Below are 12,686 nucleotides of genomic sequence, written 5' to 3'. Positions count from 1 at the left end.
TGCAAAACAAACAGTTTTACATATAAATCAACAAGATGGGCAAATGCTCAAAAAAATACATCTTCCAGATGAAAATATGCTCATCTTCAGGGTTTGGATGCCTTAATATTAACTGCAATGTTTTATTAATTCTTTGTCTCTATTCAAGTTTTTTTCTGACTCATAATAATAACTCAAAATAAATTTTGCTCCCCAATGTTTTTCTATAAATATCTAGGTTTATACTATGTAATATCTCCACTCAGTCACTTATGAAATGCAGATGATGGATGAAATGCATTCGAGGGACCCGGGTTTCATATTCAAGTGTTTATTTACAACTACAACATGATTATTCAGCTTTATCTCTGTAAGTATCTTTGAGTATTTTGAACAGCTTTTCATGTGCTTTATTCCTGTAACTTTATTTCATGTATTCAGTCAAATGTTTGGACACACTGTGCTATATTAATTTCTCTTGATACTGTGGTAGCCAGAAGGAAACATGGCCCCTCACAACACAGCACAATCACCTGCAGCACCATGGAGAGCACCATCAGAGGAAGACAAAAGGTCAGGGCTGCACCGTGAGGTTCAGGACCAAGGATAGCTCCAACACAGGTGTGCACAATTTCCCCCTCTGGCAGGGAGCCTCCGCTGCAGGCTGTTGGGCCAATTAGCACTTACATAAAAGAGAGCTAAGCAACCACAGTAGGAGGAGAACAGAGGAGGAGATCAGACACTGAGTGCTGGATGTTATACTGCCCTGTTCTGGAGGATAGAGACCGTCCTAGAGGAGGATGTGAGTAGCCTGAACAATCTTTGATAACCCTACATTAGTGATGGTGAAATGAAGCTTTGTGAAGCACTGAGGATTTCCCCTCAAGTGTATCGTAAATTGGTTCATTACTCAAAGCTTTTCAACACGGTGCACACTAACGACATCTTGTGGTCAAAAGGTGGAAAAGCAACAATTTTATTTTTATATATATATATATATATATATATATATACACATCATTGTTAGTGTTGATGTTTACACAGTGTATGAACAAATGAGTCTATGAATTAATTTATGAAAAAATTAATACATAGGAGAAATTAACTCTGCTCTGTTCAACAAATGCAGCCTTAAAACTTCAGCCGTAGTCCTGAACCTATGAGTTCATAGGCAAGGCTCATATAGGCATATATAATCAAAAGCAAAGAAAACCAATGTGGAATGGTGAAGTGCTGGGTAGTGAAAGTGCTTGTGAACTGGGGAGTTGGGTAATTGAAGAAATTAAAGATTTTTATTAAGGAACAGGACTTGTTCAACAGTGTGAGGGCTAAGTCTATTTCTTTTTTTCTTTACTACTTCCCCTGCCTTTGAGAATATTCTCTCACATGGGACTGAGGAGGCAGGAGTGCATAAAAAATTCCAGGGCAAGACAATGAAGATGGGGATAGACACCCTTTTGAGTAGCCCAAAAATGCAGGGGATCTTATCGGATGTGAGGCTTGTAGCTCTGGCCTTGTTCACTTCTTCTTTTGCCTTTTACCATTTTCTTTAATGACTGGCGGGATGGAATAATGTAGTTTGGATCCAACATTCCTACAAACTCCTTAAAGCCAGCATCTTCAACAACTGAAAATGGCTGGTAATCTTTAACAATCATGTTAACCAAGGCCCCATCAATCATTTGTTTTCTGATCCCTGCAATACAGTAAAATATTTAAAATATAACTAAGTATTACATAACTATGCTCTATTTAAGATACCTCATTATAAATACAGAAATTGACAAACAAATAAATGAATGACTGATCAGAAGTATACCTTGATTGCTACTTTGTTGGTCCACTTCCAGAAGATGTGTTTTCATGTTTAGCTCTAAAATGTCTCAACATTGACAATGTGTTTTTATAAGAAAGCTGTTGAGAACATTAGGCACTCAACCTACAGAAGGAGGTCACATGTATTAACTGGAGAACTTTATTTTTCATATACATAATGTAGGCCTATTATTTAACATAATATATTTTTTATTATACACTGAATATGCATAAAATTCCATGTAAATATCAATTTACATTATAATTAATTCTTATATTTATTTTATATAAATTCGTGAATCACAATTCATTTTAAAATCAAAATATAATAAAACAATTTTAACTAGAAAAATGCATTTCCGGAGGAACTGCAAAGTGTGCTTGCTCGGGTGCGGTGCACTAACGTTAGCAGGTAGTGGATAAGGGTGCGTTGAAGTTTGCTTGATGTGAGAATTTCAACAATAGTACTTTTTTCAAGATTGTGCAAAAAGGTGAAAAGTTATGTGCATTAAGAGACATGTCTGTAATGTAGACTAGTGCCAATGGCATTGTTTATGTGGCTTGGTTGTTGGTTTTGAAATAATTGGTTATGAATATACAGCAGAGAGTGGGAGTGTTTTGGGTGATGAAGTAGTATTGAAAAGAAGTTGACAGTCTTCATTTACTGTATCCGATAAGCCAATACAAAACTCACCCAGCTGTTCTGTGGTTGAGTGTTCCCTTTGATTAGGAACAAATTTACTATCTCAAATTAAGGTCTACCGTAATTAGCGATGCTTTGATTGCTGCTGTAAAGATGGTTGTCATCACCTACACAGAAACGCTGATTTTTATAGCCTACCGTCAGTCCTCATATTGTAATTAAATGAAGAACGCTATCAGTTTCACTATTAGCTTACTCTAGCGATGCAATCGCAACAACATGGATAACGCTGTTTGGCCTTGCCTAACTTTATATGACATATGCGCCATATGCTAGAGTTACACATCCCGCTGCCATTTCAGGGCTTGAATTTCGGTGCGGGAATGTGGGGATTGCGCATAATTTAAACCATTCCCGCTAGGTTAGCTTTTATAGTGTGAGAAATTCCCGCACAAATATATTCGCTTCATCTCAGAACAAATGATTAAAAAATAAATTTACAGATGCGAGAAAAAAAGATGTCAAACTGTCTTTTATTTTCGAATTTAATTCCTCAATCAGTGCTGGACCGCCATTTTCTGTCTTCCGCTGAGCCCTGGCCGTAGACAGATCATATGTTTCACGCTGTCAATGCAGTGGTCTGCGTTGCTGATCTTATTCACACTATTGAGTGTAGGTGCAGCATTCTAACATTGAGTCATAATGAGCTGTTTGTGAAGAAATTATCCGCTTCCAAATTATGTCATTTTAATCACAAAATTGAAACATTAAAAAACAATTTGCTCTTTATGGTGTGCGAGTGATAGAGCGCGGCAGCAACGAACCAACTGATCAGCTTGCAGCGTAACAACATTGAATGCTCGGCCGAACAGCTGACAGGGTTTCTGCAGGGATCTTCAATTTAAATTTAATACATTTTTAATGCCATTTTTTTATTTTTAATGCCATACATGACCCATGACTAACCACGGATATTATGTATGTATGTATGTATGTATATATATATATATATATATATATATATATATATATATATATATATATATATATATATTTATATATATATATTTTAACTTGATTAATCACACGTTTTTTCCGTAGTTAAAACACTTACATTTGTTTAGGTTTATATATTTTATAATGTAATCATTTCACAGTTAATCTACAAATGAATGTAGAGACAACATAAAGGCCAGTCTCACTGATACTAATACCCCCCCCCCCCCCCCCCCCTAATTTTAAACATTAATTATAGCCATCCAACATTACAGTGTAATTAAAAGCTATCAAGTTTTTAACATTAGGCTTCAAAAAAAATGACAACTTTTAATTTAAGTGAACTTAAACAATCCTCACATAAACCTATAATAAATGTCATATTTACCTTTGGCCTTCTTGTCTAACATACATTATCAAACAGTCTGCACAGCATAAATTATAGATTAAATATAGACTAATGCTTATTAAAGCTACAAGAGTTCTTTAGTCAATAGCAGTGAGTAATTTTCTCTGGTGCCTTTGTTCTGTGATTAACTTTACTGACAGAAAGCTTTATTGGCTGCTGTCCCTTTAAGAGCAGCTGCTGACAGAAACACAGATCTAACACGCGCCTCATTCTCTCACAACTCTTTGCGTTCATTAAAGACTTTATTTCACTAATTTAAGACCTCTCTTATTTTATGAGGATACTCACAAAACAGACATTTTGGCAAAATTGTGTGTTATTGTTCGTTGCGCGAAAGAGGACCGTTTTCTGGTGCGCAGTCTGTGCGCACGATCTGGCGCGCGTCTTTCTCTCTCTCTCTCTGTGTGTGTGTGTGTGTGTGTGTTACATAGACAGGACATTCGCAGGCAGCGCGTTTAAAAGCATTTACATGAATAAGAGCGGGATCATAATGTAACGCTACCCAAGGGATGACAAAAATTAACGAATGCTGCGTTTGCGTTAAATATTTTAACGCGTTAAACTGGAAAAAAATAATTTCATGCGTTAACGCGTTAAACGCAAAGTGAGCTTCAACAGCGGATGTCGAGCTGATGAGGGAACGCTACTACACATAGTTAATTGCTGTCTGCCTTTTACCGTCGACCTGTGGCTGTCAGACTGCATATGAGATTTTACGCCATTGATTCCCATACATAGCTACCCAATTTAAATACCTTTTTACAAACGCTGCAAAATCCTTCTTTATTTTGACCACCAACCATGTTCTAAATTGTTTGTCTTCCATGCACTTTCCCAGTTTTCTGGTCTAGTTTTATTCCTGTTGTTCCTGCTGTCCAAAATTACTCGCGCCACCTCCGCAACTTTGCTCCGGCCGGAGGCAATCACCAAACTGTTTCCTCGTGTTTTTAATCACACTAACGTACATATTTTGCGACGACAGCAAATAAAATGATTAATCATGAAGACTATTCATATAAATTGATAATATAACATTTTCTTCAAAACCATAAAAAAAATGAATGCCTGTAGGATTACAATTTAATGCTTTTTAATGCCATTTAAGGCCTTAATTATCGCAAAATCCATTTAATGACTTTTAATGCTTTTTAATGCCCCGCGGAAGCCCTGCCTGATCATAGCTGTACAGGGCGCCTTATTATTTTTCATCTCCATAAATATATCTAGTAGTAAAGCTAATGCAAGGGCTAGAAATCAATTAAATCTTTTTAAATTATTAAATCTCTTATTAAATCTCTTATACTTCCTTGTCATCATGGAGATCGGAGTTCATGGTTGCATAGCAACGACAGACGCCACGGGACAGCAAGCGCTTGTGGAAAGGAGAGAGCGGCGCGCTCGCGCTTTCCACTTGTTTTTACACATCTAGAGAGACGTTGTTGATTGTTTGAGCATGTGACTGCACGTTTCTCCTTGTTTTCTATTGTTATGCGCAGCATATTTCCCGCGCGCACAAACACAGCCGCAGACAATGAATTGTTCGGTTAGCGAAGAAGACCGAATGTACAGTATGATGCATAGGCTAATAATCTTTAGACAACCCTTTTTTTTTTTTTTCTTTTTTTTTTTTTACAAGCGTCGAAGCCTCGGTGCCGAACGTCACATCATACCCTACATCTCTTCTGCCTCCCTTCCAGATATAAACTTGATGTCACAACCTAGTTTTCTCCCACTCCCTTCTCCCACACTTTATGAAGAATAAAAGTTATGTTTTGTTGCACTGAAACTCTGCCTAGTTAACTGTTTTGAGTAAAACTCGTCTCGTCTGTGAAGGTTACAATACATAACTTGGTTGCATAATAATGATAAAGAATTAAAATATGTGACAGCGTTTTAAGAGGATACTTATAAATTAACATGATTCTTTTTTTATATATATATTTTTTTTTTAATCTTGTAGATCTGCTCATTTGGTGTCGAGCTGCAGAGACTTTAACAGATCAACTAACAGATTTGGGGCAAAATGTGACCATAAACTGTGATCTTGATGAAAAGGAGGTTTATTGGTTTTTACTAAAACTTCAAGATTCTGCGGTTTTGATAATGCGCTCTATTCCAAACTCATCTCCGTTTTACTTCAATAAAAGATTCATCCACAAATATTCAGTGAACTCTAAACATCATCTGTTCATAAATAATGTCACTATTGATGAGTTAGGAGTTTATTACTGTATGAGCACATCAGGCTCAGATCCAAAATTCAGCAATGCCACCAGACTACACATCATTGGTGAGTACACTTTTAGTCATATTGTTCTGTACAGTGATTATAAAGAGATTATTATAAAGTGTTGCATCTAGACAAGTGTTCTGCACTTTAACCCAGTGAAGAGGTTTTCCTCTTTGTCTTCTGTGATGTTAACATTTGCGTAGGCTATCAGTGTTCTCAACAAGTGTGATATTTGATATGCTAAGTATTAGCCTAGCTATTTCACATCAACATAAAAGCCATTATTTCATCTAATGCTAATGTGCCATGTTCAACAATGTTCCTTATTGAATTAAAGTGTCACAAAATCCTCTCATTACTGGAGTTATCTTCACACTTCTGTAACATGCTTTAAAAATAGAGCGGTGTGACAATTTGCAGAAAGGAACATGTGGAGGAGGTGACAGCCACAAAATGTGTGTGTGTTTTATTCCGGGTTGTCGGATGTGAAAGCAAATGAAAAGCCTTGAATGCAAACCTGAGAAAAATATACTGTTAACTTTTAAATAAATAAAAGGTTAATCAAAAATATATGTAATATTGGGACTCTATAGACAGAAGATAAAAGTCTAATGAGCATAAATAGGAAATATGTCTGTGGTCACATTCACACATGAAAGACATAAAGGCTAACCACACTGTTGGCTGATTGTGTTTGTCATCACACACACACACACACACACACGCACACGCACGCAACCCTGTCAAAACCAGTCACATTCTAACTACAAATAAACTGGAGCAAAACACAAGAGTGGTATTATTCAAAGAAAATGTATGTCCATGTTAAAGCCAGCTGGAACATATTCAGTTTCAGGGCTTCAGTTTGTGTTTCCTGTTGAGGTTTACTGAAGCTGTCGTCTGATTGGTCGTGTGCGCTCTGGTGGGTGTGGCTACAGTTGCTGTTTCGGTTCAGAGTGACGTCAGAGCCAGATCAAGCATAGAAGAGCTGGATGCTATAAAAGAAGAGTAAAGAATTATTCTTATTTCTAGATTAACAATTCTTATAAAGTTTTTAAAATATTGTTTTGTCAACTCAACTTGATACCTTGATACATTTTAATGCTAATATTCAGATGCCAAGTTTATGAAGAATATGAAAAAAAAAAAAAAAAAAATGCAACTATACTTCAGATCTGATACAGCTCCATTATAAACCGTAACATTAAAACAAAAGTGCACAGAGTCAAATACAAACCTGTTGTGGTGTGAGCTGTATTTTGGTCAGTATAACACACACACACACACACACACACACACACACACACACACACACACACACACACACACACACACACACACACACACAGACAGGTCATGTGATGAATGTGGTTTGTTCTGTTGGGTGAACAAATGGATGGATGTTTGTGGTTGGTTTGCATGTGTAGTTTGAGGGTAAAAAATATCTTGTCCAACCATTAATATGCAGTCTGACATCCATTTTGCTATAAAACAGCTTTACAGTAAAACAGACATACATCTATCAACACTAGGCTATTGCTTTAAAAAACAAAGGTCACAGGTCAAGCAAAATAATTTACACCACAAGAGTAAAAAAAAGTTGTTTTTTATCATCTATCTTTTACATCTATTTTTAAGATAAAGATTAGAGCAAGATTGGAGTATCTGGTTTCATATTTCTGGTTCTATTAGAGATTTCTAAAGTTAGTTAACTATTAAAGCCCTTACATTTGTGCAAGGCTAGGCCTATAGTGTCCTTTTTATTTTCATGAACTTTATTTCAGTCAAATGATCTGTGATTGTGTCATTTTAAGTGGCTCAAGCTCAAGGCTGGTAAGTTATTGGGTAATCCTGCAAGGAGAAAGTCAAAAGCCATTAACTAAAACACAACCTGGGCAATGACTATGTACATGTTAATTGTCATATTGGATCAAATGTAAGTTAAATAACTATTAACGTGAAAATGTAAAGATATAGTGATTTACATTTAAGGACAGCGAAACCCATGTGCAGTAAAAAATAGCCTATATTTTTGCTAACAAAGAAAACAAAACCACCTGCTCCCTCTTAAGTAAAATTAGACTTAGTACGATATGTAAATAAATGGATTTAAGGTTGGTTTCCGTTACTGATTAAATGACAGGGATCAGTAAAAAAAAAAAAAAACACACACACACACACACACACACCGCGATTTAGCGCCTGTGCGCGTTCACGCGACAGGGTGTCAAATCCTGTCAATCAGCCTAAAGCGGCGTCTGATGTTTCTGACACTTAACTGCGGAATAATATGATTCTCGCTTTAGTTTTACTGCGTTTTTGGTTGTTGTGGCATTTGGGTGGTAAGTATTCAAATATTTTTGATGCATTCCGTGTTTGCATAAAATTTAACTAGCACTTTTTTTATAAATGGTTTGTTTTAGTTATTGACGTCTGTGTTTTCAGTCTGAAACGCTTATTTAGTTTGGCGTGGGAAAAGAGAATAAAGTCTATGTACGGATGTGTTCCAGGTGTGTTTGGTGTTGAGACTGGGGAAATGAAGACTTTGTCCGTGATGGAGGGAGATTCTGTTACTCTACACGCTGATGTTTCTGACATACAGGGAGATAATACAGTGATAGAGTGGATGTTTGGAGCTGAAAACCCAGATACTATCATAGCTGAAATCAATAGAGCAGCAAATATTAATACTGTTGATGATGAGAGATTCAGAGACAGAGGGCAGATGGACATTCAGACGGGATCCCTCACCATCACAAACATCAGATCCACAGACTCTGGACTTTATAAAGTAGACATCAGCACAAATACAGTAGCAGTCAAAACGTTCAGAGTTACAGTCTATGGTGAGTACAGCAGTAGAATTGGGTCTGTTCTTTCCAAATTTGATTGTGACATGATCAATCTTTGTCACATTAACTCACAGAATTAAAAATACTGTATATTTAAGCGAATTAGATATAGTGAAAAAGTGTTTGTTAGTAATGTATCCTCCTGTGTGTGTTGACTAAGCTTTGACCGAGAATATAAATCTGGACATTCTTGTTTGTTTTTGATTTGATTCACTCTGATTTCTCTTGTTCCTCTAATATCCAGCTTTTCTCCCCGTTCCTGTCATCAGAAACACTTCACAATGTTCTTCATCATCTGAAAGTTCATCAGTCTCTAGATGTGTGCTGCAGTGTTCAGTGGTGAATGTGAGTCATGTGACTCTCTCCTGGTACAGAGGACTCAGTTTATTGTCCAACATCAGTGTGTATAATCTCAGCATCAGTCTCGCTTTACCTCTGGAGGTGGAATATCAGGATAACAACACTTACAGCTGTGTGTTGAACAATCCCATCAGCAACCAGACCACACATCTGGACATCACTCAACTCTGTCCACGTTGTACAGGTACTTCAGTGATATTTGTGTTTATTTCTTGAGCTACTCTGTTGATCGTGTTCAGGTGTGTGATGTAAGCAGTGATTGGACGCAGTGTAAATCCTTATATGTGCCCTTGAAAGACTGGCCGATACAGTTACACTAATGACTGTCTCTTCAGGCATTACAAATCACATAGTGCTGATATCTGCTGCTGCTGGATCTCTGTTGATTGTGGCTGCAGTTGCAGTTATCTGGATCTGCAGGAAATGCAGAAAAACAGATCAAGAAGGCAAGTGTAACTAAAGCACAGTTAATACATCTGTAAAAAAATATTAAAAAAAAAATATATGAAGAAACATAATTTAACACATCTGTCATCACTGTTAAAATAGTCCAGGCCCCTGAAAAAGAGATGACTTATGCTGAGCCAACATTCTGTAAAAGAAATGCACAAAGACCGGTAAGAAAAAAAACAGTTATGTATTTCTTTTGTGTTTATAGAGATATTACTTACAAAGCAAACACTACAACAAATGTAGTTTGGACTGTTGTTTTTTTTTTTTTTTTTTTTTTGCCAATTGCTCTAGGTGGATATTTCTGCTATGATACAGAGTGTTGCAGTTGGAGGATTTTTTAAATATTATTTAACTTAAAAAAAAAGTTAATTCATAATTATTTTATGTAATATCTGTATTCAACACTACATATCAGCATTGTACAATGCAACATATTTGTGCACTATAGAGGTCGATTACATCGCCAGGTGAGACCACGTGACTTTTTGGCAGATTCACAGCAGTTTCCTGTCTGTTAGTGGTAGCTTTTTTGTGTTAAAGGACTTGACAATAATGCTTGTCTGCTTGACCAGGGCAAGTGAATTTTTGAAAGAAAATTTTACTTGCCCGACCAAACAAGTAGCCTGATTGTAATGAAAAAATAACTAGAAACAAGTTGACCAACAAAAATGTTTGATTTAGCATTAACATTAAATTTAAATGTAAACTGCAACTGATACTTAAAGTTAAGGTACTGTATGTGAGACTCTTGTAGAGAAATCAAAACAAAAGTGAAAGTTAACCCTCTGATTATCTTAATTTGGGCCGACACTAGTTATCTTTGGGACCCCAGACAATAACATTTAATTTTGTAACAGAATAATAGTTTTTTTGTTTTACAAATGTAATTTTACTCTGTTTATTAATGTTTTTACTCAACATTTGTGCAGTTTTTGGAGGATTTATGATATATTTTAAATTTCTATAAATAAATATTTAAATAGGCTTTTTACAAAAAACAGCATTTTATGTAAAATTCACTTTATAAAAGACCCACATTTCTAACTTTGTTATCATGGGGATAACATGGATAATTTTACATGGTTTAGTGTAAAATTTTTGCCCATGTTTTGTAAAATGTAGTTTTAAAAGTAAAAAAATGATCATTTTAGCCACTAGATGGCTATAGAGCTCCACTATATGCTATTTGACTAACTGAAATATATAAGTTATAAGTTTCTCCAGTTGGATTCATATCTAAATATTATGAAATCACAATTCTAACAGTAAAAATTACTTTTTTGTCAAAGTTTAGCATTTCTTTTGTACTGATTTTTTTTTTCTTCCGTAATGTTACATTATGATTAGAATCAAACCTAAAAAAGATAAAAGTTGAATTTTTAAAGTTTATCATTTATTTCAATCTTCTTATTTTCATATAATTGTACAAATGTGATCTATACTTTAGTTACTAACTGTAACTGTATATATACAGTTATATATATACATATACAAGCCCTAACTTTTTTTACTCTTTATAGCATTCTATTATGGAAATGACATTATAAAATAAAGTTTTGATGTAATACAAATTTCATAGCTAGCATTTTATGTATACAATTACTTTCTTTAGACTTTTATTTTGACAAAATTACAGAATGATTGAAAAAGACACTATAAAACCTATACTACCTTGATTTCTCAGATAACACATATTTAATCTCAGTACTCTTCAAATGTTGTCTTCTTGACAAACAAATACACTATAAAAAAACTTTATTTCTTGCAGAATTACAGTTGATTAATGTGTAATTTGTCAAAATTATATAAATTACTATTGCTATTTTTGTGTGAAATTGTTTTTTCTTTCTTTCAGAGAGTTAAACAAGAGGATGAGGTGGTGTACGCATGTGTCGTGAGATGATCACATTCTGATTCCTGAAATTGTTTTGATCATACATATGTTTTTCTCAGTATTATTTTTATTTCAAATATGCTTTTATTTGAGTTTTGTGATATTTAAATATTTACTTTTTTGTGAGTCTGTGTGACCTGGTATGTTAATGTATTTATTGTTTTCACAACATAAAAATCATAAGTGATGAGTGAAGTTCAAGTGAAGTAACATTTTACATTTTGTATCATACAAATAAATAGTTAAAAAATCATATATTGTGATTTCTGGATTTTTTTTTTAGATTATGTCTCTCACAGTGGACATGCACCTACGATGACTATTTCAGACCCCTCCATGATTTCTAAGTGGGAGAACTTGCAAAATAGCAGGGTGTTCAAATACTTATTTTCCTCACTGTATATGCTGGGTATGATAAATGGTTTAAGTTTTTATCATCTCATATATCTATTTTGTAACTATTTTTAAGTGTAACCATAACCATATATTGTCATTAAACCCTTTCAATTACAAATGATGTGCTAACTATTTTTGGTTTGGTATTAACATTAATGTGCTACCTATTGCAATACAATATCGTCACACTATAGCTCCCACATATTTTGCTATTATAACTGCGCTTATTTGCGTCGTTGGTAGAAGTAGAAGTGGTAGGAACCACTGTAGGAATACCACCCTTACAGGACCAATGGGAAAATTCATAACTTACTGAAAAAGTAAGTGTTTTAAACGGCTTTCAAGCAATTATAAAAACATGATCATGATTGATCGCATGACTTTGTGTTATTGCAAATAACCACATCATAGAGCAACTCACTGAAGGCCAGAGTGGCGGACGTTCAATGAGCAGTTTGAACCGGTCTGCCCGAGGGTATTCCAGAAAGAATGCAACATTCCTGGGTAAATTTACGGATAAGTAATTAGATAACCTCAAATTTCATTTTAAAAAATGTAAGTAACTTTCAGGTTATGTATATAGCCATAGCAACTTACTCTCTGAACATAACCTCCTGCTGAGCTGGGTTAGTTTACTACAGGTACACGCCTCTTAGCTT

The 12,686-nt window shown here is 35.1% G+C and overlaps 1 protein-coding gene across 1 annotated transcript; it reads left to right on the top strand.

Moving 5' to 3' along the window:
• Window positions 1-286: 286 nt before the first annotated feature.
• On the top strand, window positions 287-12,142 carry LOC307170298 (uncharacterized protein). The gene is made up of 7 exons (XM_079891384.1): window positions 287-349; window positions 5,803-6,132; window positions 8,583-8,918; window positions 9,169-9,468; window positions 9,620-9,730; window positions 9,834-9,901; window positions 11,593-12,142. Exons 1-7 carry the CDS (start codon window positions 328-330, stop codon window positions 11,638-11,640), a joined length of 1,215 nt encoding a protein of 404 aa, XP_079747510.1. The 5' UTR covers window positions 287-327; the 3' UTR covers window positions 11,641-12,142.
• Window positions 12,143-12,686: the final 544 nt, after the last annotated feature.

Source organism: Squalius cephalus, assembly GCF_949319135.1.
Source record: "Squalius cephalus genome assembly, chromosome: 13".
In the NCBI taxonomy this organism is placed as follows: Eukaryota; Metazoa; Chordata; class Actinopteri; order Cypriniformes; family Leuciscidae; genus Squalius; species Squalius cephalus.
This window is presented reverse-complemented; position numbering and strand designations above follow the sequence as displayed.